This window comes from Laccaria bicolor, genomic scaffold, assembly GCF_000143565.1.
Source record: "Laccaria bicolor S238N-H82 LACBIscaffold_26 genomic scaffold, whole genome shotgun sequence".
Classification (NCBI taxonomy): domain Eukaryota; kingdom Fungi; phylum Basidiomycota; class Agaricomycetes; order Agaricales; family Hydnangiaceae; genus Laccaria; species Laccaria bicolor.
This window is the reverse complement of record NW_001889897.1, coordinates 396,541-415,430: the sequence shown is the minus strand read 5'-3', so window position 1 is coordinate 415,430 and position 18,890 is coordinate 396,541. Positions and strand designations below refer to the sequence as shown.

General features: G+C 48.4%; 4 protein-coding genes across 4 annotated transcripts; 3 read left to right on the top strand and 1 right to left on the bottom strand.

The window, feature by feature from the left end:
• The first annotated feature begins 8,434 nt into the window (after positions 1-8,434).
• LACBIDRAFT_192705 (uncharacterized protein) lies at positions 8,435-9,137 on the top strand. Its single transcript, XM_001884612.1, has 2 exons — positions 8,435-8,462; positions 8,513-9,137. Exon 2 carries the CDS (start codon positions 8,516-8,518, stop codon positions 8,981-8,983), a length of 468 nt encoding a protein of 155 aa, XP_001884647.1. The 5' UTR covers positions 8,435-8,462; positions 8,513-8,515; the 3' UTR covers positions 8,984-9,137.
• Positions 9,138-14,103: 4,966 nt separating this feature from the next.
• Positions 14,104-15,569, top strand: LACBIDRAFT_304113 (uncharacterized protein; the record flags this gene model as incomplete). Its single annotated transcript, XM_001884611.1, has 5 exons — positions 14,104-14,148; positions 14,205-14,325; positions 14,390-14,843; positions 14,904-15,259; positions 15,315-15,569. The coding sequence occupies exons 3-5, from the start codon at positions 14,486-14,488 to the stop codon at positions 15,567-15,569; spliced, it is 969 nt and encodes a 322-aa protein (XP_001884646.1). The 5' UTR covers positions 14,104-14,148; positions 14,205-14,325; positions 14,390-14,485.
• Positions 15,570-15,724: 155 nt separating this feature from the next.
• Positions 15,725-15,925, top strand: LACBIDRAFT_304112 (uncharacterized protein; the record flags this gene model as incomplete). The annotated part of the gene is made up of 1 exon (XM_001884610.1): positions 15,725-15,925. One exon carries the CDS (start codon positions 15,725-15,727, stop codon positions 15,923-15,925), a length of 201 nt encoding a protein of 66 aa, XP_001884645.1.
• A 319-nt stretch (positions 15,926-16,244) lies between these two features.
• LACBIDRAFT_330336 (uncharacterized protein) lies at positions 16,245-18,770 on the bottom strand (the record flags this gene model as incomplete). Its single annotated transcript, XM_001884523.1, is given in 6 exon segments — positions 16,245-16,289; positions 16,348-16,450; positions 16,470-16,576; positions 16,672-16,840; positions 16,875-16,919; positions 17,083-18,770. 6 exon segments carry the CDS (start codon positions 18,768-18,770, stop codon positions 16,245-16,247), a joined length of 2,157 nt encoding a protein of 718 aa, XP_001884558.1.
• Positions 18,771-18,890: the final 120 nt, after the last annotated feature.

Sequence of the window (18,890 nt, the reverse complement as noted above, 5' to 3'; positions counted from 1 at the left end):
GTCAAAACAGAAGATTTCATCGGCTGGTTGTGCCGAAATCCCTCCCGGAAATATTGTGTTGCCTCCCAAAAAACTATGTGCACTCAATAGATATTAAAACCGAAGATTTCATTGGCTGGTAGTGCCGAAGTACCTCCGGGAATATTGTGTTGCCTCTTGGAGACTATGTGCACTCAACACATGTTAAAACCGAAGATTTCATCGGCTGGTTGAGCCGAAATCCCTCTGGAAATATTGTGTTGCCTCCCAAAGACTATGTGCACTCAATAGATATTAAAACCGAAGATTTTGTTGGCTGGTAGTGCCGAAGTACCTCCGGAAATATGGTGTTGGCTCTCAAAGAATATATGCACTCAACATGTGTTAAAACCGAAGATTTCGTCGGCTCGTAGTGCCGAAGTACCTCCGGGAATATTGTGTTGCCTCTTGGAGACTATGTGCAGTCAATAGATATTAAATCCGAGAATTTTGTCAGCTGGTAGTGCCGAAATACCTCCAGAAATATTGTTTTGCCTCCCCGAAAATATGTGCATTTAATACATGTCAAAACCGAAGATTTCGTCGGCTGGTAGTGCCGAAGTACTCCCGGAAATATTGTGATTTTGTCAGCTGGTAGTGCCGAAGTACCTCTGGAAATATTGTGTTGCCTCTCGGAGAATATGTGCATTCAACACATGTTCAAACCGAAGATTTTGTCGGCTGGTAGTGCCGAAGTACCACCGGAAATATTGTGTTGGCTCTCTGAGAATATGTGCACTCAACACATGTTAAAACCGAAGATTTCCTCGGCTTGTAGTGCCGAAGTACCTCCGGGAATATTGTGTTGCCTCCCAGAAAATATGTGCATTCATTACATGTTAAAACCGAAGATTTCATGGGCTGGTAGTGCCGAAATATCTCCGGAAATATTGTGTTGCCTCCCAAAGACTATGTGTAGTCAATAGATATCAAAGCCGAAGATTTGATCGGCTGGTAGTGCCGAAGTACCTCCGGGAATATTGTGTTGCCTCTTGGAGACTATGTGCACTCAACACATGTTAAAACCGAAGATTTCATTGGCTGGTTGAGCCGAAATCCCTCTGGAAATATTGTGTTGCCTCCCAAAGACTATGTGCACTCAATAGATATTAAAACCGAAGATTTTGTTGGCTGGTAGTGCCGAAGTACCTCCGGAAATATGGTGTTGCCTCTCAAAGAATATATGCACTCAACACGTGTTAAAACCGAAGATTTCGTCGGCTCGTAGTGCCGAAGTACCTCTGGGAATATTGTGTTGCCTCTTGGAGACTATGTGCAGTCAATAGATATTAAATCCGAAAATTTTGTCAGCTGGTAGTGCCGAAATACCTCCAGAAATATTGTTTTGCCTCCCCGAAAATATGTGCATTTAATACATGTCAAAACCGAAGATTTCGTCGGCTGGTAGTGCCGAAGTACTCCCGGAAATATTGTGATTTTGTCAGCTGGTAGTGCCGAAGTACCTCTGGAAATATTATGTTGCCTCTCGGAGAATATGTGCATTCAACACATGTTCAAACCGAAGATTTTGTCGGCTGGTAGTGCCGAAGTACCACCGGAAATATTGTATTGGCTCTCTAAGACTATGTGTAGTCAATAGATATCAAAGCTGAAGATTTCGTCGGCTGGTAGTGCCAAAGTACCTCCGGGACTATTGTGTTGCCTCCCAGAAAATATCTGCATTCATTACATATTAAAACCGAAGATTTCATAGGCTGGTAGTGCCGAAATACCTCCGGAAATATTGTGTTGCCTCCCAAAGACTATGTGCAGTCAATAGATATTAAAACCGAAGATTTCGTTGGCTGGTAATGCCGAAATGCCTCCAGAAATATCGTGTTGCCAGATGAATTTCAAGACAGATAAATTTTGGAAATTTGAAAGCATTTCATGATAATACTACAAGATGAGTAACTGCTCACTGACGCATTGATGGATCAAGAAAGAGATTGAATGGTCTCCCTCACCCCCAGTCTTTTTCTGGAGTTGCAAGCAGATGGTAAACTTACTTCTGTTCAACCACATTGATATGTATCCAGTGTGTGAACTTAAAAGGTATAACCTTCACTACGGTGAATTTTCAACAATTTCTTTTATACTACATGGCGGCTCAGAAGATCAACCAATGATGATGGTGGGTATGAATATTCCACAGAAGGTGAAACAACAGTTGCGTATGGTCAGACAAGGTTCTGGGAAGGTCAAACAACGTTCCCGGGGGGTTAAACAATGTTCCCGGAACATCAAACAATGTTTCCAGGAGATCAAACAAGAATTTCGGCACTAACAGAAGCTGAAATCTTCGGGTTTCACAGCTACTTTGACTTATTGAAAGTGCACATGTTTTCCGAGAAGCAAAACAATATTCCCAGATGTATTTTGGCATTGCCAGCCACCGAAACCTTCGATTTTAACATGTATTGAGTGCACATAGTCTTTGTGAGGCAACACCATATTTCCGGAGGTATTTCGGCACAACCAACCGACGAAATCTTCGGTTTTAATATGTAATGAATGCACATATTTTCTGGGAGGCAACATGGTATTCCTTGAGGTACTTCGGCACTACAAGCCGACGAAATCTTCGGTTTTAACATGTGTTGAGTGCACATATTCTTTGAGAGGCTGCACAATATTTCTGGAGGTACTTCGGCACTACCAGCCGACGAAATCTTCGGCTTTGATATCTATTGACTACACATAGTCTTTGGGAGGCAACACAATATTTCCGGAGATATTTCGGCACTACCAGCCCATGAAATCTTCGGTTTTAACATGTAATGAATGCACATATTTTCTGGGAGGCAACACAATATTCCTGGAGGTACTTCGGCACTACGAGCCGACGAAATCTTCGGTTTTAACATGTGTTGAGTGCACATATTCTTGGAGAGGCAACACAATATTTCCAGAGGTACTTCGGCACTACCAGCTGACAAAATCACAATATTTCCGGGAGTACTTCGGCACTACCAGCCGACAAAATCCTCAGTGTTAATATCTATTGAGTGCACATAGTCTTTGGGAGGCAATACAATATTTCCAGAGGGATTTCGGCACAACCAGCTGACGAAATTTTCGGTTTTGACATGTGTTGAGTGCACATAGTCTCCAAGAGGCAACACAATATTTCCGGAGGTACTTCGGCACTACAAGCCGACGAAATCTTCGGTTTTCACATGTGTTGAGTGCACATATTCTTTGAGAGGCAACACAATATTTCCAGAGGTACTTCGGCACTACAAGCTGACGAAATCTTCGGTTTTAACATGTGTTGAGTGCACATAGTCTTTGGGAGGCAACACAATATTTCCAGAAGGACTTCGGCACTACAAGGCGACGAAATCTTCGGTTTTGACATGTGTTGAGTGCACATAGTCTTTGGGAGGCAACACAATATTTCCGGAGGTACTTCGGCACTACCAGCCGACAAATCTTCGGTTTTGACATGTATTGAGTGCACATAGTCTTGGGAGGCAACACAATATTTCCGGAGATACTTCGGCACTACAAGCCGACAAAATCTTCGGTTTTAACATGTATTGACTGCACATAGTCTTTGGGAGGCAACACAATATTTCTGGAGGTATTTCGGCACTACCAGCTGACGAAATCTTCGGTTTTGACATGTGTTGAGTACACATAGTCTTTGGGAGGCAACACAATATTTCTGGAGGTATTTCGGCACTACAAGCCGACGAAATCTTCGGTTTTAATATGTATTGAATGCACATATTTTTGGGAGGCAACACAATATTTCCGGAGGTACTTCGGCACTACAAGCTGACGAAATCTTCGGTTTTAACATGTATTGAATGCACATATTTTCTGGGAGGCAACACAATATTTCCGGAGGTACTTCGGCACTACCAGCTGACGAAATCTTCGGTTTTAACATGTGTTGAGTGCACATAGTCTTTGGGAGGCAACACAATATTTCCAGAGGGATTTCGGCACTACAAGCCGATGAAATCTTCGGTTTTAACATGTGTTGAGTGCACATATTCTTTGAGAGGCAACACAATATTTCTGGAGGTACTTCGGCACTATGAGCTGACGAAATCTTCGGTTTTAACATGTGTTGAATGCACATATTCTTTGAGAGGCAACACCAATATTTCCGCAGGTACTTCGGCACAACCAGTGGATGAAATCTTCGGTCTTAATATGTGTTGAGTGCACATATTCTTTGGAAGGCAACACAATATTTCCAGAGGGACTTCGGCACTACCAGCTGACGAACTCTTCGTTTTAACATGTGTTGAGTGCACATAGTCTTTGAGAGGCAACACAATATTTCCGGAGGTACTTCGGCACTACGAGCCGACAAAATCCTCGGTTTTGACATGTGTTGAGTGCACATATTCTTTGCAAGGCAACACAATATTTCCGGAGGTATTTCGGCACTACCAGCCGATGAAATCTTCGGTTTTAACTTGTATTGAATGCACATATTCTGGGAGGCAACACAATATTTCCGGAGGTATTTCGGCACTACCAGCTGAAGAAATCTTCGGTTTTAACATGTATTGAGTGCACATAGTCTTTGGGAGGCAACACAATATTTCCAGAGGGATTTCGGCACTACAAGCCAATGAAATCTTCGGTTTTAGCATGTGTTGAGTGCACATATTCTTTGAGAGGCCACACAATATTTCTGGAGGTACTTCGGCACTATGAGCTGACGAAATCTTCGGTTTTAACATGTGTTGAGTGCACATATTCTTTGAGAGGCAACACCACATTTCCGCAGGTACTTCGGCACAACCAGTGGATGAAATCCTCGGTCTTAATATCTATTGAGTGCACATAGTCTTTGGGAGGCAACGCAATATTTCCGGAAGGATTTCGGCACTACCAGCTGACAAAATCTTTGGTTTTAACATGTCGGATTTGAATTTGAGCCGAAGATGGCCTCATTTTTTGATGTCGTGTTGCCTGATGTGGGAAGACTTACCAACCCACTGGAATAAGCCCGAATAGCCCACAGGGTATTGCATCGGGAATATGAGGTGGGTTTGAGAGCTCGAGATGCTCTTTTGGAGGCAATGGCACACGTAGAGGATCAGTTGAGGCAGTTGGATACTATGATCATGCTGAATGAAGAGGAGCTTCGGATCAAAGCAAGGATTGAGAAGGCAGAGAAATTGGTGCCATAGTAGTGACCCCCCCCTGTCTTCGGATATATCTTTCGGCCTACTTTTTCGTCGGTCCACCATATGATCATGTGTTAAATAGCAATTGGGCCCAATGTTGCAGGATATTTCACAATTGGGCCACACCATCTCACCTTAAGGTAAAAGCATGCATTGGGCCCAACTTTATTCAATAGTGTGTAGATAGCATTGGCCCCATTGGGGTAGCTCTATGGTACATAGGTACAATTGACCATGTGGAGTACCATTGAACTATAATGTAATGTATGAGTACTTGTGTGTACCATGGGTCAAGTAAAGGTAATGCCGGAATACAGGGTCTTTCGAATCAAAGCATGCCAGTATGTGGTATTTGATGAGAAAGAACATGGACGCGACACGCGGCGGATGGGTCAGAAGTCAATGAAGGAGATTGGAGTGAGATCCCAAGCGAGGTACAATATGAGTCAAATGAAAGTGACGAAGTCAGCCCTGTGAATCAAAAGAAATGAGAGAAGGGGCCAACGTTAAAAACACTAGAACGTCAATTCCCGCGAGACACGATGAACCGATATGTGGACCGACACGACCGGGCCACCATGCACGAGACGAGGTGGATGGGAGGATCAAGGTCTGAGTCCCTTCATATAGGAATTGGAGAAGAGACCTAAACACTTCGCCAGCCTGTCATCGTTATGTCAATAGCTACTTCAACTCACAGAGGCGCAGAAGGGAAAAGAAACGAAAGAAATGGCATGTAAAGAAACACGGAGAAACGGAAGGAAAAAAAAAGTCGACTTGAGCGAATGAGAGGAAGCCCGCAGAAGATAGAAAAGAACATAAAAAAACTTGCGCACCCCCATAATAAATCTTGGCGCCCGAGATGCGTGGACTTCTTCCAGGAGGCCGAGAAGGTGCGTGCAGGAGTTAGTAGAAGGGAAAAAAAAAGCGCCGAAAGTGGGGAAGCGGGGGAGGAGGGAATAAGGTAAGCAGCAGAGGAAGGGACAGAAATAGAAAAAGAGCAACGAGGAAACGGAAGGAAATTGCGGTTTGGCATAAAATGGACAAGAAAGGGGAAACAAAGGGAGGGAGAAAAACGCAAGAAACAAAAAGCAAAAGCACTCACTCGACGGCTCGTCCAGCAACAGCACTTTAGTTCTAGCGATCCTCGCTCTCATCGTTTGCCCATTGCTCAGCGCGATGAATGGCGGGTCCCGTATGCCCTTCAAGCCCAGTTTCTCCACCCACTCGTCAGATACACCATCCCCCTCGCTTCCCCCCACCCGTGTCAACACCCCAGAGATCTTAAAAGCCATCCATCACCTACATTAACAGCCCCATAACGCGCCGTATAATCATAAAAAGCGCCTCCTGCCCCCCTCGTCCCCGTATTTCGAAAAGCGACAAATTCGAGTCGACGCCTCCCGAATGGGTCGAGTCCGTTAAGGATGGAGCAAAGGCCTGAAAGGGAGGTGGGGTGATATACGGTTGTCGCCCAAAACCATCTTGTTGGTCAGTTTCAAGTTAAAAGGGAAAAGAGGACGACAAACCTGAAAGAGCGCTTTCCTCCCAGCTCTACCCCTCAAAATCGACACAACATCCCACGCTTCGCCCTCGTTTATTGTCTATTCCACGTCTCGGATGGATGGAGGGGTGGGTGGGTGTGCGCCGAAGGGGTAAGGGAAAAGATTTACTTAGTTGTCTAGGTAAGAGTCGGAGTCAGGTTTGTTTTGTTCCGGGTGCGCGACTCCGATCAATCCTTCCTCAGCCTGACGAACGACCACCACTTTCATACATAACCAGCATCCAGCTGGCTAGAACTAGGAAGGCACCTGCCATTACCTTGTACCCTGACACGACCTGACACTTCAATTGAAGCACTCCGAAATCTTTGTACTACTTACTCGGTTCCGAGTTCTTCAGCATTTTTATCCAAATTGTTGAACCAACGAGGAATATTATGCCTACAGTTTACAAAGCGTTCACTCTCTCAATAGTCAAACTACGCCATGGAGCGGGCCACGTCGGATGGCCACCAGCAATTATCAGACCAAAGTGATTTGTGCAGCCTGAATTGAGTCCATGGCTGCCACTCGACTCGCTCGACGTCTCCAATGTAAGCCTCAGCGTGGACGACCGGCGAATCCTCCGAGTGCAATTGGAACTGCGAGCATGTCAAGATAACCGTCGCAATTAATCATGTCTGTGGGACTGTTGAATATTCAGTATTGACCTCGACGTCAAAAAATTTGAGCTGGCACCAGGACTCGTGATGAATCTTCCACGGAAAGGGCCAAAGTCAGTTTCTGACGAACAGTCCTGGGAAAGACGATCATTCAATAGCATCTCTCCAGTGTATCCTACACACCGCTTCGGCATCTAGAATTTTTTGGGCAATCAAATTCGGTCTTCCTGGTTCGTCTACATCTCGTGTGCTTTCCAGCTAGATGTTCATGATTATTCAACGAGATTTACACTTCCGACTTGAGAGACTCTCAAAGATATCAGGGGACAGCACGTTACCGAGCCACCACTCTGGACCCTCTCTTGCCATGCTTCTTTTCTTCGGGTCACACTCATAGAGTGTTCCGCCACGTTCAGTGTACAGAGTTCTCCCGCTTGGATCAGATATTCTTATTTGAGAATGGAGTGCAGTGCTGACCTATGCATCTTCCACTCAGAACATTGCACAAGGATGACGCGAGTCCTTGAAACATGTCTGATGGCCGACTTATCTTATCCATCGTGATTCCTATCAGCTCGTATCAGCAACTGCTGACATCTAAATGCCTTTAAGCGGAAGCGACTTACGCCCTAGTTGAAGAGAATGAAAGCCCACATCAGAACACTGTGTTCTGATGTGGGCGCGGCGTGAGCCGCCGTGAGGGGTCTAACTCACACTGGTTAGGCAGATTAGAGTAGTGTTAGAGTTGATGATAAAGTCGCGAAAGAAAAATTCAAGTGACCTCTAAATGTGTCAGTGAGTTTTTTTCAGGTTCTCTCGATTGTTTTACAAAGAAGACTTAGCGTGTTGATTAAAGTGCAGAGCACAGGCAGAAGTATGTTCTCTCAGCAATAACGTCAGCCGGATTTCCAATTTCTTGACCACGGAAACAATATCCTGTGTTCTTGTGACCTCAGGCATTTCGAAACCACCGGAGGGATTTTTTGGGGTTGTTGACGCGGTTGGAACGTGGAGATTAGCGACACCGAAAACGAGATTCAAGTGGAATTGATGCCGTATGTCAGAAATATAAATAAGGCGCCAGTTTACATCTTTTGAAGTATCCAATAATCCACCTCGAAATCGTGAGCTTTCTATACTTCGTCTGTGTTGATAAAACTTACCGTTATCACAGATCATGACCCTAGTCGCAATCCGTTCAGTCGCCTCCCCAGACCACTACGTCGGCCTTGACGCGAACTACCTTCACGAGTTCAAACCCTCCGGCGGCGGTCAAGTCAAAACCCAGACTTACGTCGCCAGCTACGAAACCTTCTCCCTCGAGCGGAACGACGACGGGACCGTGTCGTTCAAATCCACGGCCTTCAATGACACCTATATTCGCTTGGACGGAACCGACGTCCCCGAGGGCACCCTCATTGCCCCAGGCGGGGGTGTAGTCAACGGCCAGCACACAGCGCACTCCTGGGAAAAGTTCCGCATCCGCCAGAAAGAGAGTGAATTCCACCAGTATAAGGCTGTGGTGGGCATTGAGTCCGCCGCATTTCCTGGGAGATATTTGAGGTTAGATGCACACAAGGGGATCGTTAATGTGCAGGGCGTTTCTAAAAGCCTGGAAGAATTCGAGATCTTAGTTGTCGGGTAAATGAATTCAATTTAGTTCCGCATTACTTACTTGTACTTGTATTCATAGCTCATTTGAATATGGCGCGACTTTCAATGTTGCATTGTATGTTATAACCTTATTGAAGATGAGAGTGGGGTCGATAAGAGATAATAAAGCGGGTTCTCGTCCACTCAACAACTTCTTTGCCAAAGGGAACGACGGCCCTCCACCACTGCGCGCGCAAAGCTAGAAGCTCAACACACGCAGGCCGTCCGTCTTGAGTGGGACCCGCCGCCCCTTCATCCAATACGTGGCGCGTCATCGAGGCGGAAGGAGACAACCGCGAGGAGAGTTCTGCGGCGGTTTCTCAAACGCCAACGACGCGTCAAAATGGGTGGGTAGGATACTTGAAAGTCAGGATGACGGTATTGGTAGCGGGTAGTTAATAAGACTACTGTTAATAGTCGATAGATGATCTATCATTCAACGGAAGCATCAGGGAGACGAGAGGACTCCGTATCAAGGCACATCCTGTAATCGTGAAGTCTGCCAGGGGCAAAGAGTCCTGCATACGCCCGTCAATCTTTAACTTGATAGTAAGCGCAACAGTGGTACAAGAACTTACCGCATAAGCCTTCTTCAATCCGCCAAGCGCAATCGCAGCTCGCATCCTACTAAAGTCGCAGCCTCTCCTCGACTGCTTCTCGACCTCGTCAAGCTTCTCTGAGCTGAGCGTATTGCTCTTACATTACTTGTCATTTCATAGTCTCCTGTTCTGCCAGAAACTTGAGGGGGCGAAGAGCTCGTTCGCCAGGTCGATCGTCTTGTTGAAGGCGAAGCCGTCAGATCTGTACCAGAATAAATTGCGGCTGATTAAAGGTGGGTGACGGGAGTTGGAGGGAGATGATGTTTTAGTTCTGCATTACATACTTGTAATTGTATTCATAGCTCATTGAAATATGGCGCGACTTTCAACGTTGACATTGTATTTTCATAAATGTATTGAAGGTACAACTGTTGGTAGTCGAGAGATGATCTATCATTCAACCGAAGCGTCAGGCAAAGGAGGCAACTTGGATATCCGCTCATCTTAGTCAATGACTATCCGTAATCATGAGATTTGCCAGGGGCAAAGAGCCCTACATAAAGCCCGTTAATTTCCAACTAGATGAGCACAACAGTGGTACGAGAGCTTACCGGATAAGCCTTCTTCAATCCGCAATCGCAGCTCGCATCATACCAAAGTCGCAACCTCTCCTCGACTCCTTCGAGCCCCTCCGAGCTGAGCTTATTGCTCTAACACAATTGGTCCCTTCAGAGTCTCCTGTTCCAGAGACTTGAGTTCGTCGCGGGGTGAAGAGCTCGTTCACCAGGTCGATCGTCTAGATGGAGGCGAAGCCGTCAGATCTGTATCATTGCGGCCGATCAAAGGTGGGTGGGTGACGAGAATTGGAGGATGAATTCTTGGGCTCCTTAGGCTTCGGTGCGGCTGCATGGGTTGGTTCAGTGGGTGAGGAAGGAGCCATGACAAACTACGCAATGGATTCGGTCGTTCCTGGGCCAAAGGGAATCCGACCACGCAACATGGGATGGGCCGAGTGCTTGGTAAAGATACTAGTCAAGTGAGGCGTACTGCGACCAGTTTGATATAGATGGCCTTGACGCAACAACTCTGCAAGTTGGAAGCGTTCAGGTGTAAGTCACGACAACATCTACGAGCTTCGGATGAACTCACCATCCTCGAATAATTTGTCGATTTGCTTCAACGTCGCGTTGGGTTTGAGCAAGAGGTGGCCGATGGCACGCCGCCAGCGTATGCACTAGTGGTGCTGAGTCATGTTCAAGGAGCTGGGGCGAATTGTTGACAGGTTCTTGTCAAATTGGATAGATTCGGCCCATAGCTCGTTGGTCCTGTCGTCTGCAGTGTCGGGGGAAGCCATAGATGTGGTTGAAGCGGGCCACTACTGCTTGACGAGAGAAGACATCATAATAGAGTCAATGATAGGATAGTAGAGTATGGTTGAAGAAACACCCACTAGGCAAAGCCCCGTCTTGTTGGTTGACTGACATCCATGCTCCCAGTGAAACACACGCAGTATGGCCATAACGTCGCCCTTGAGTTTTCCGAAAGTTTGTAGTCGACGGTGTGGAAAGGTGAGTTGGTTGGTGGACGTTGCAGGAAAAGAGAATCTGACTTCCGTTTGATTCGGAGTAGCAAATTGTCGCCAACCATCCACTCAGCAATCTCTATATCTCCCACTACTCCCTTACTTGAACATATTTCAATCCTAGTTTGATCCTCTGAAAGTCCATTCACAAATGCCTTTGGCTCACGATTCATTTACCCTCACTATTTAACGAACAGTTTCGCCAAAGCCACGCAAAAGATCGTCCGAAACTCCGCGTTCATGATATTGTCTAGCAAAAACACTTGAAGGCCTTGCTGAGCCAGCTATGGCCCTGACTATGGCTATCCTCGCAGCAGGCTACTTATACCGCTTTTGCTTCGGGGCTCTTCTCTCTCTCACCACCACCATCCCAGAGTCCCCCTTCAACTTGTCCGGCCACTCGCAAAAGGGGGCACACGGGTACTGACGACCCTCACGCCCCTCCGATCCGGATCCGACAGCCTACCCGAAACCGCTCCGAAGCGTGGTTTGATCAAGCAGAAGGGGGAGGACAACAATGTTGTCGGAAAAATGAAAGGGCTCCGATTTAGGGCTCGGTCTTGGGTGGGGAGGCGGGCGGGTGGGTTTACGTGAGCTTCATGAGAAAGGGGTACGAGAGCTCGCCATTTGGCGTGCGCGTTTCTGGCTGCGCAGCTGATAACGTACCTACCAGATCCGCGACAGGCTCTTCATTTGCCCGTGGAGGCGACTGCCCTTGTCTTCTTGCCATTACTGACTGGTTGTGTATCTCATTGTTGAGACTTGGGTCACCAATTCATCCATCACTTTGCTTTCCTGCCTCATTCACCCGCAGTTAGGTCAGTTGATCTATCTATCCTCGTCTCCACCGCAATTCCATTCACTCTTCACAATCAACTTTTGCACGTTCTTGAAGCAGCCTTCTCGCGTTCTGGAGTAGGCCCACCTTCCTCATTGCACTCAGCTCAAATTGCTTGTTTCGCCCGCTCGCGGACAACTGCTACTGTGGGGTGCGAGAACCAAGGCGGTGTCTGGAACTACCTGATCCTGTTTTCGAGTTTTCCCGAAATATTTAAACACCTTCGACCATTTATCTTCCGGTCGACCCTCCGCCTAATCTGCTTCACCAATGCAAGGATTCCTTCAACGATGGGGATGCAACGTGAAAATCTGAATCCCGGTTCCTACATCCCCACTGACTAAGTAGGAGCATCATGCATCAGGGCCCCGCCGGTACACTCACCGTGTGACTGCGTGATGGCGCCTTCGCGCAGACCTTGCAAGTGGATGTGACGAATGATGGGGAGGGACATGGACCCAGAGCAGGATTACGAGGGGGGGAGGTGAGAATGCGCTTCCGGAGAGAGAATATGTAGAGGGAGGACCCAGGAAGCTGGCCCTGAAAAAGATCAGTGCGGTGGATGACGACGGGGCAGCTTTCTGAGGATGATTATGGACAGACTCTTCTGTTGCACCGACCTTCCCTTTTTACAGGTGTGTTGGCCTCTCAAACTTCATGAGCCACGCTCAATTTGGCATCAGAGAACTCCTCGGGCATCGGGGCAGCCGCCTGTGCAGTCTTCTCCAAAACCAAACGGTCATCTGCGTTTTGTGTGCGAGGAAATTTGTTGACACGTTCGCGCAGGTCTTGCAACTAAGCGTGATGACCAGTGGGACGGGGCGTGAACCCGTGATTATGAGAGGGGAGGTGATCGGTTTTGGAGGGAGGATGTGTGGAGGGTGATGAGGCGGAGGACCCGGGAAATCGGCTGTGGAGAAGACCTGCGCAATGGACGACGGGTTCAGGCCAAGTTCAGCCGGGTTTTTGCAGACAGTTACGGAGTCCTCTGTCCCGCCCATCCTTCCCTTGCAACGGGTGTCGATCTGGTGCCGCCTTGGTGCCGCCTGTGCTGGCCTCTCAGACCTCTTGAGCACGGCATGAAAGAGAATCCCTAAGCAAAGCCACCACTCACTGGCACCTACTCCCTCTTTCTGCTCGCAATACCAACCGCGTCATTCTTCTCTCCTCACCCGCCCAGCACCCGCCTCATCCGCCAAATTCTCAGAACCCGTCACACATTGCCACGTCGTCACAAAATCACTGAGCTAATTTAAAACTTTATGCCGCGAGGAAGGAGCTACTTATGCATCGTCGCGTATATACCCCCTTATCCGACTCTTACTCGCAGGTCAACTACCTGCACAATATCAAACTCAATCCAGGCGACCTATTCAATCTTTGCTCACCCCACATCTCATCTGCCCCTGTGCACACTGGGATGTCTTGATGCTGGGGTGCGATGCGCTCCGATCACCCTAAACGAATCATTGAGCAAAGACGCAACATCGGGCTTGCGCGGGCGAACTTGTTGCTCAATTGTCGCTTGGGATTCTTTCGAAGGGAGTCACAGGCACCGCCAAGTTTTTGAAATGGAAACCGGAGGGCGCTGCTTCTACTGAGTCCCTTGGACGCGTACGATGTTCTCGGAGCCGTGTTTATCATGCTACCCCTTACTCTCAAAACGGCTTCTCGACGGTATGGCTCGTGCTCGGGGACATGTCGCCAACTTTCTGGGGGTTTGACAACATCAGTGGAGACAACTTTTGGCAGCCGAGTCCGCTCGCATCACTTGTCTAGGCTGACTACGTGTCAGAGCAAGGCTGAGAACCACTGAGTTCATAGTGAACAGCACCATGCTCCGAGGCTTGTCCGCAAAACATCGTCATTTTGATGGTCACAACGCCGATTCCAGGTTGGCATGATGGACTTGTTGGAGAGTCAGGGAGTGTTCGGGAGGGTATTCTGGGGAGAGTGAGTGCAACGCTCTATGCGAAGGTTGAAACTTGAGGTAAGAGGGTGGGAGGTAGGATTTAGGCCAAGAGGTTGATTCATTTCCATTTGTGGAGGTGGAGGTTATGTTTACATCACGGGGTCTGCGCTGACATTCCGCAATATTGAGCGCTTATCATGGCACACTATTCCTTCCTTACTCTCATTGATGGGCGAGCGTAATTCAAGATTCCTCAAGTCAAGGACACCCAGGATAACAATTCTTGGTGATGGCGATAAGTGAGAGCTTTTTTAATTCAGATATCAAACAATTCAGCACAAGTCAACTTTGTAGCAATCCACCTGTCAGCAACCTCCAATGTCCCTTTCGAAAGGGAATCCTTTATTATTCACGGGGAAGTATGCTATGTGAGCACAATATTCATCGCTCTAGTAAGCACGAGGTATGTAGATGTACTTCCATGCTACCCACCGAAAAGGTGGTGGACTGAGTATTGTACCCTCTAGCCACGAATCCTTCGAAGTGTCCAAAGCCCACCGTCGTATGAACTACTTTTTTTGAGGTTCAAGCTCATTCCAATTGAAAGAAATCGGGTCCTACTCATGAGACTAGACCGGTTCCAGAGCGACGACGAATGGTTTAGCGACAAGGAACAGCCTAGCAATGCTCCCCTGAGTCTTGAGCCTAACGAAGTATCACACCTCGAACTTTCAATTCACGAAATCTGCGACCACCGTGTTGGCCCTACTTTGTGGACCTACCGCGGTTTTTCGGATAAACCAGATCTCGATGACTTAAAGCCATTGAGGTCGCCTGCGAATATTTTGGGCATTACATTTGACAACGACTGCATACGTCAAATGCAGCTACTCGCAATGGACTTCGACTATGCACGTTATCGTCACCTTCTGATTGATGAGGCTGAGCTTCTTCACTTGTATGGCAGGATCATAGCCCCAGGTTTGTCGTAAATCTGCTGGAAATGCTAGTTTGCTCCGAGTCTAACACACCCTTTTAAAGTTGCCGACTTTGCATGTTCTCCCGATGGGCGGATTCTTTGCGTGAGACAAGTTCCTGACACGGAAGCGATTGCGATGTTACACTCCGGCTCGGCCAATTCTAGATTCAATTTGATTACCCAGGTGCCAATTCCCCAAACAAGACCAATACGTTACCGTTGGTCTTTCCCACCACCTGCATTTTCTGCCGATGGGTCAAAGTTTGCTGTTGCTGCAAATGATGGCACACTGTCCGTTTGGGATGTTCGAAATAAAATTCCCTTGATGGTAAAAGAGCCTGATTACGATGTGCTTAGGGTGGTTTCTCTGCAATTTAGTAGCGGAACTCTCGGCGGAGAAGTTTTGGCATTCGTGGAGGTAAGTCAACCTTGCTTGGGCGTTATTTTCTTCATGCTAAAGAAGTTGCCTGTAGACCAAAGGCGCTACTATCCGTCTTCACCTCATTGACCCAGCATCGTTTGAGATCGAGGAGACACTCGACTTGGAACAAAGAAACCCATTACTCATATCGAACTCATATGACCCCAGGCCCATACGTCTGAGCGCACTTTTCTTCGATCCGGATGGTGAAATAATGTATATTGAGTGGAAAGGAACACTTTACGAATGGACACTTCAGGCAAGAGAGGGTCCAGCGTGGTGGCTCGGTGAAGGGTACCATGCCTAAATTACCTTCAAGTTCAGGTTAGCACTGTATGTTCAACAATACGAACATAGCATCGACAAGGTACCCTCTTCCTCCCCCTTTCCCAACTACTGACCTACTTAACCACCAGTTCAAAAACCCAATACCGCTTCCCCAAAGCCTACTAAATAACTCGAATGCGCGACCTACTCCCAATAGCACGAGCCATCATCAGGGCCCGCCAAATGGTCCGCCAACGCCTCATATATGAAACGCGTCGAAGACGTCCTCGGAAACGGCTGAGAACTCTACGCAGAAGGTCAAAAACTCCACTCCGAATCTCACCATTCCGCAAAAAATTAGACACCCGGTCTTCGACGCATAGCTGCACGACATGAACCGTCGGAACATGAGCATTCACGGGCGTTTATTCGAGATTGTCCGTTTGAGTTAAGGAACAGGGTTCCAGTAATCTATGGCAGAGTTTCTTAACCACCAACGGTTCATCGAGATGGTCGAGAGAGCTTTGAGGGAGATATTCGGGGCATAGTGTGATTTCGTATCTGGATGAGTAGGGTGTTGTTTGATCGCAAGCGGTAGTTAGGATGGTGGGACTATAGTTGATGAGATTACTCTTAGTAGTCAATACATGATCTATCATTCAACCAAAGAATCAGGGGGAGAAGATATCAAAGCTCGTACACGCGCTCACCTTATTTAATGACTATCTGTAACTATGAAATTCGCCAGGGGCAAAGAAGCCTGCACACAGCCCGTCAATCTCCAACTTAATGAGCGCAATAGTAGTGCGAGAGCTTACCTTGGAAGCCTTCTCCAACCCGCCGAGCGCAATCTCAGCTTGCATCCTATTCAAGTCGCAGCCTCTCCTCGACTCCTTCTCAACCTCGTCGAGCCGCTCCGAGCTGAACGTATTGCTCTAACGTGACTTGGCACTTGTAGTCTCCTATTCCAGAGACTTGTGTTTGTCGCGGGGCGGAGAGCTCGTTCACCAGGTCAATCGTCTTGTTGGAGGCGAAACGGTCAGAACTCTACCAGAGTAAATTGAGGCTGATGAAAGGTGAGTGGGTGACGAGAGTTGAAGGAGGAAGGTGCTAACCAGAAACTGTGAAACCTCAGTGCATACGGGGACTTCGTGCGATGAGAGTCTCGTGGTACCGTAGTAGTGATGTCGTAGAATAGACTTGAAGAATATATAAGAGGAGAGAACGCGACTCTTGAAGTGCGCTCGTCTCCTCGGTTGCCTAGCAATCCTAGGCAGATACTCCTTAACCCAGAGTGCGGGCTCTCGTATCCTGTGGAGGAGGGAGCATTGTGAAGGGTGCTCACCCTTTGGTCTTACCAGCAGTGGACATCGGACACGGTTCACGCGAGCTTGGTAGCAAGATGAATGATGGTTAATGTCTAAGTGTGCTAATGCCAATACAAACAGATATAAGTCAAGTATTAGTAAGCGGGGCTGCGCGTATCCTCAACTCCGTATTACAGTGCCCCCCTGCGCGCAGACTCGAATTATCCAGACTTGAATGACTCCTACCGTCGCCGATCCCTCCTCTTGCCCTTTCCTGCCGGTTTCTTGCCTTCCTCGATCCTTCGCTGGTCCTCCTCATGCTGCTTCCTGCCTGATCTACGACTCCTTCGTGCACGACTAGTGGGTGTGGGCCTATCCTCCTCTGGAAAATCGTCTTCCCCGTCTTCCAAGTTCACAGCCAGCCGTTGTTGCAGTGGTACTGGCGGAATGCTTTGTAGAGGCCTGGAAGAGGACCCTTGAACGAATTCCATAGGTGGCCCTTGAATTCGCTGTATTAAGGAAGCGGCAGGTGGTTGTAAACGCTCGACTAAAGGCGTTGGATCCCGTAATCGTTGCGCTAAGGGAACTGGTTCGATGCGAAGCGAGTCTACCGCGGATGGCGATCGGAGACGACCTAATAATGATGGCGCTATCGGTGCAGAAGGATGCTGAGACGAGTTCCCTTCTCCAGTCGACGTTGAAGGACGACCACAAGAGGCGCAATTATGACAGGAGGCGCAGTTGTGTTGCGGCATCATAGGAAATCCCAGAGGGGGCCAACCCGATAGTGAAGCATGCTCTGAGGGATAGTAACCAGGGTAATGAACGGACCACGGCGGAGGGGCTGATGGGTTCATACCCCAAGGCATATAACCAGGAGGGGGGCCCCACGGTGTCGGGTTTAAACCAGCGGAGAACGTGTTGGGAGCTGACCAAGGGTTTGCGTTAGGCAACTGCACCCAAGGGCTGGAAGGGTTATTGCTTGTAGACCAAGCGTTAGGAGTGGGCGTCGGCGGTTGGAAGCGGGGACGGTTGCTTTCCCGAACATTGTGGGATGGTCGAGGACGGTAAGAATCTCCTCTCCTTCGGGGAGGAGTTGGAGAGCGAGATAACGGACGCGCATGCTTACGACCGCCACGTCGAGAAGGGCTCCAGCGAGGGGCACCAGGTGCGGGCGCACTCGTTGAGGGTTCGAAGGCGGCTCGATGTCTTGGGGAGGGAGTTGGCGAAGGCTGTTTGGGAACGGATACAGTAGGGGGTGGGACTGTCGGTGACTTAGGAAGGCTCCGAAGAGGAGAGGGCACGTCTCCCAGGTCCACAGTACCCATCTCTACGTCTTCAGCAGCCTCGGATGGTATGTGCGGTCCCATTGGCTCGTCAAGGTCTGTGCCCCAATCTACTTCCGGGGGGGATCCCAACAAGGAGTCCACGGGAGAAACAGGGCGCTCGCTATCTGGAACGCCCCCAATCTCCGGGGAGTCGAGAGGATTGAAGAGCAAAGGGAGAGGCGGTGGCGCTGGATTACCAGGGCTGGGTGGTGGTGATGGTTGAGTAGACGCGCCAGTCCTGAATTCGTCCTTGAAAGGAAGATCCTCCGCATGAGGACGCCTTGCTTGCATGCCCACATCCCCAGGAGTTGGGTCCTTAGTCAAGTACAGCCATGACGACGCTTTGGCGGGTCGCGGTGTCTTATTCTGGGGTACTTCTGCGAAATGTAAGTGTCGCGGACAAGGGAGTCCGAATATTTCGGTCTTCGAGATGGCTCCAGGAAGTATCGGTGCGTCGCTCAATAGGATGATTTCCCGATTACGAGATCGGTCGAAGTATGAGACACCGTGGAAGTCAGCGTAAGAACGTCCCACTCTTGTCACAAATAATTCACCCTCCACATTTTTCTCCGCCCATTTCTCCCATTTGCCTTTCAGAGGACTCATGACTGGAGGGGGTCGAATCCAAGCTACACGACGAGGGTCCACTTCTACCATATCGAGAGGATCAGCTCCATAGCTAGAGAAGTCCAGCCCTAGTAAGGGGGAAGTACTTGATGCGTGCTG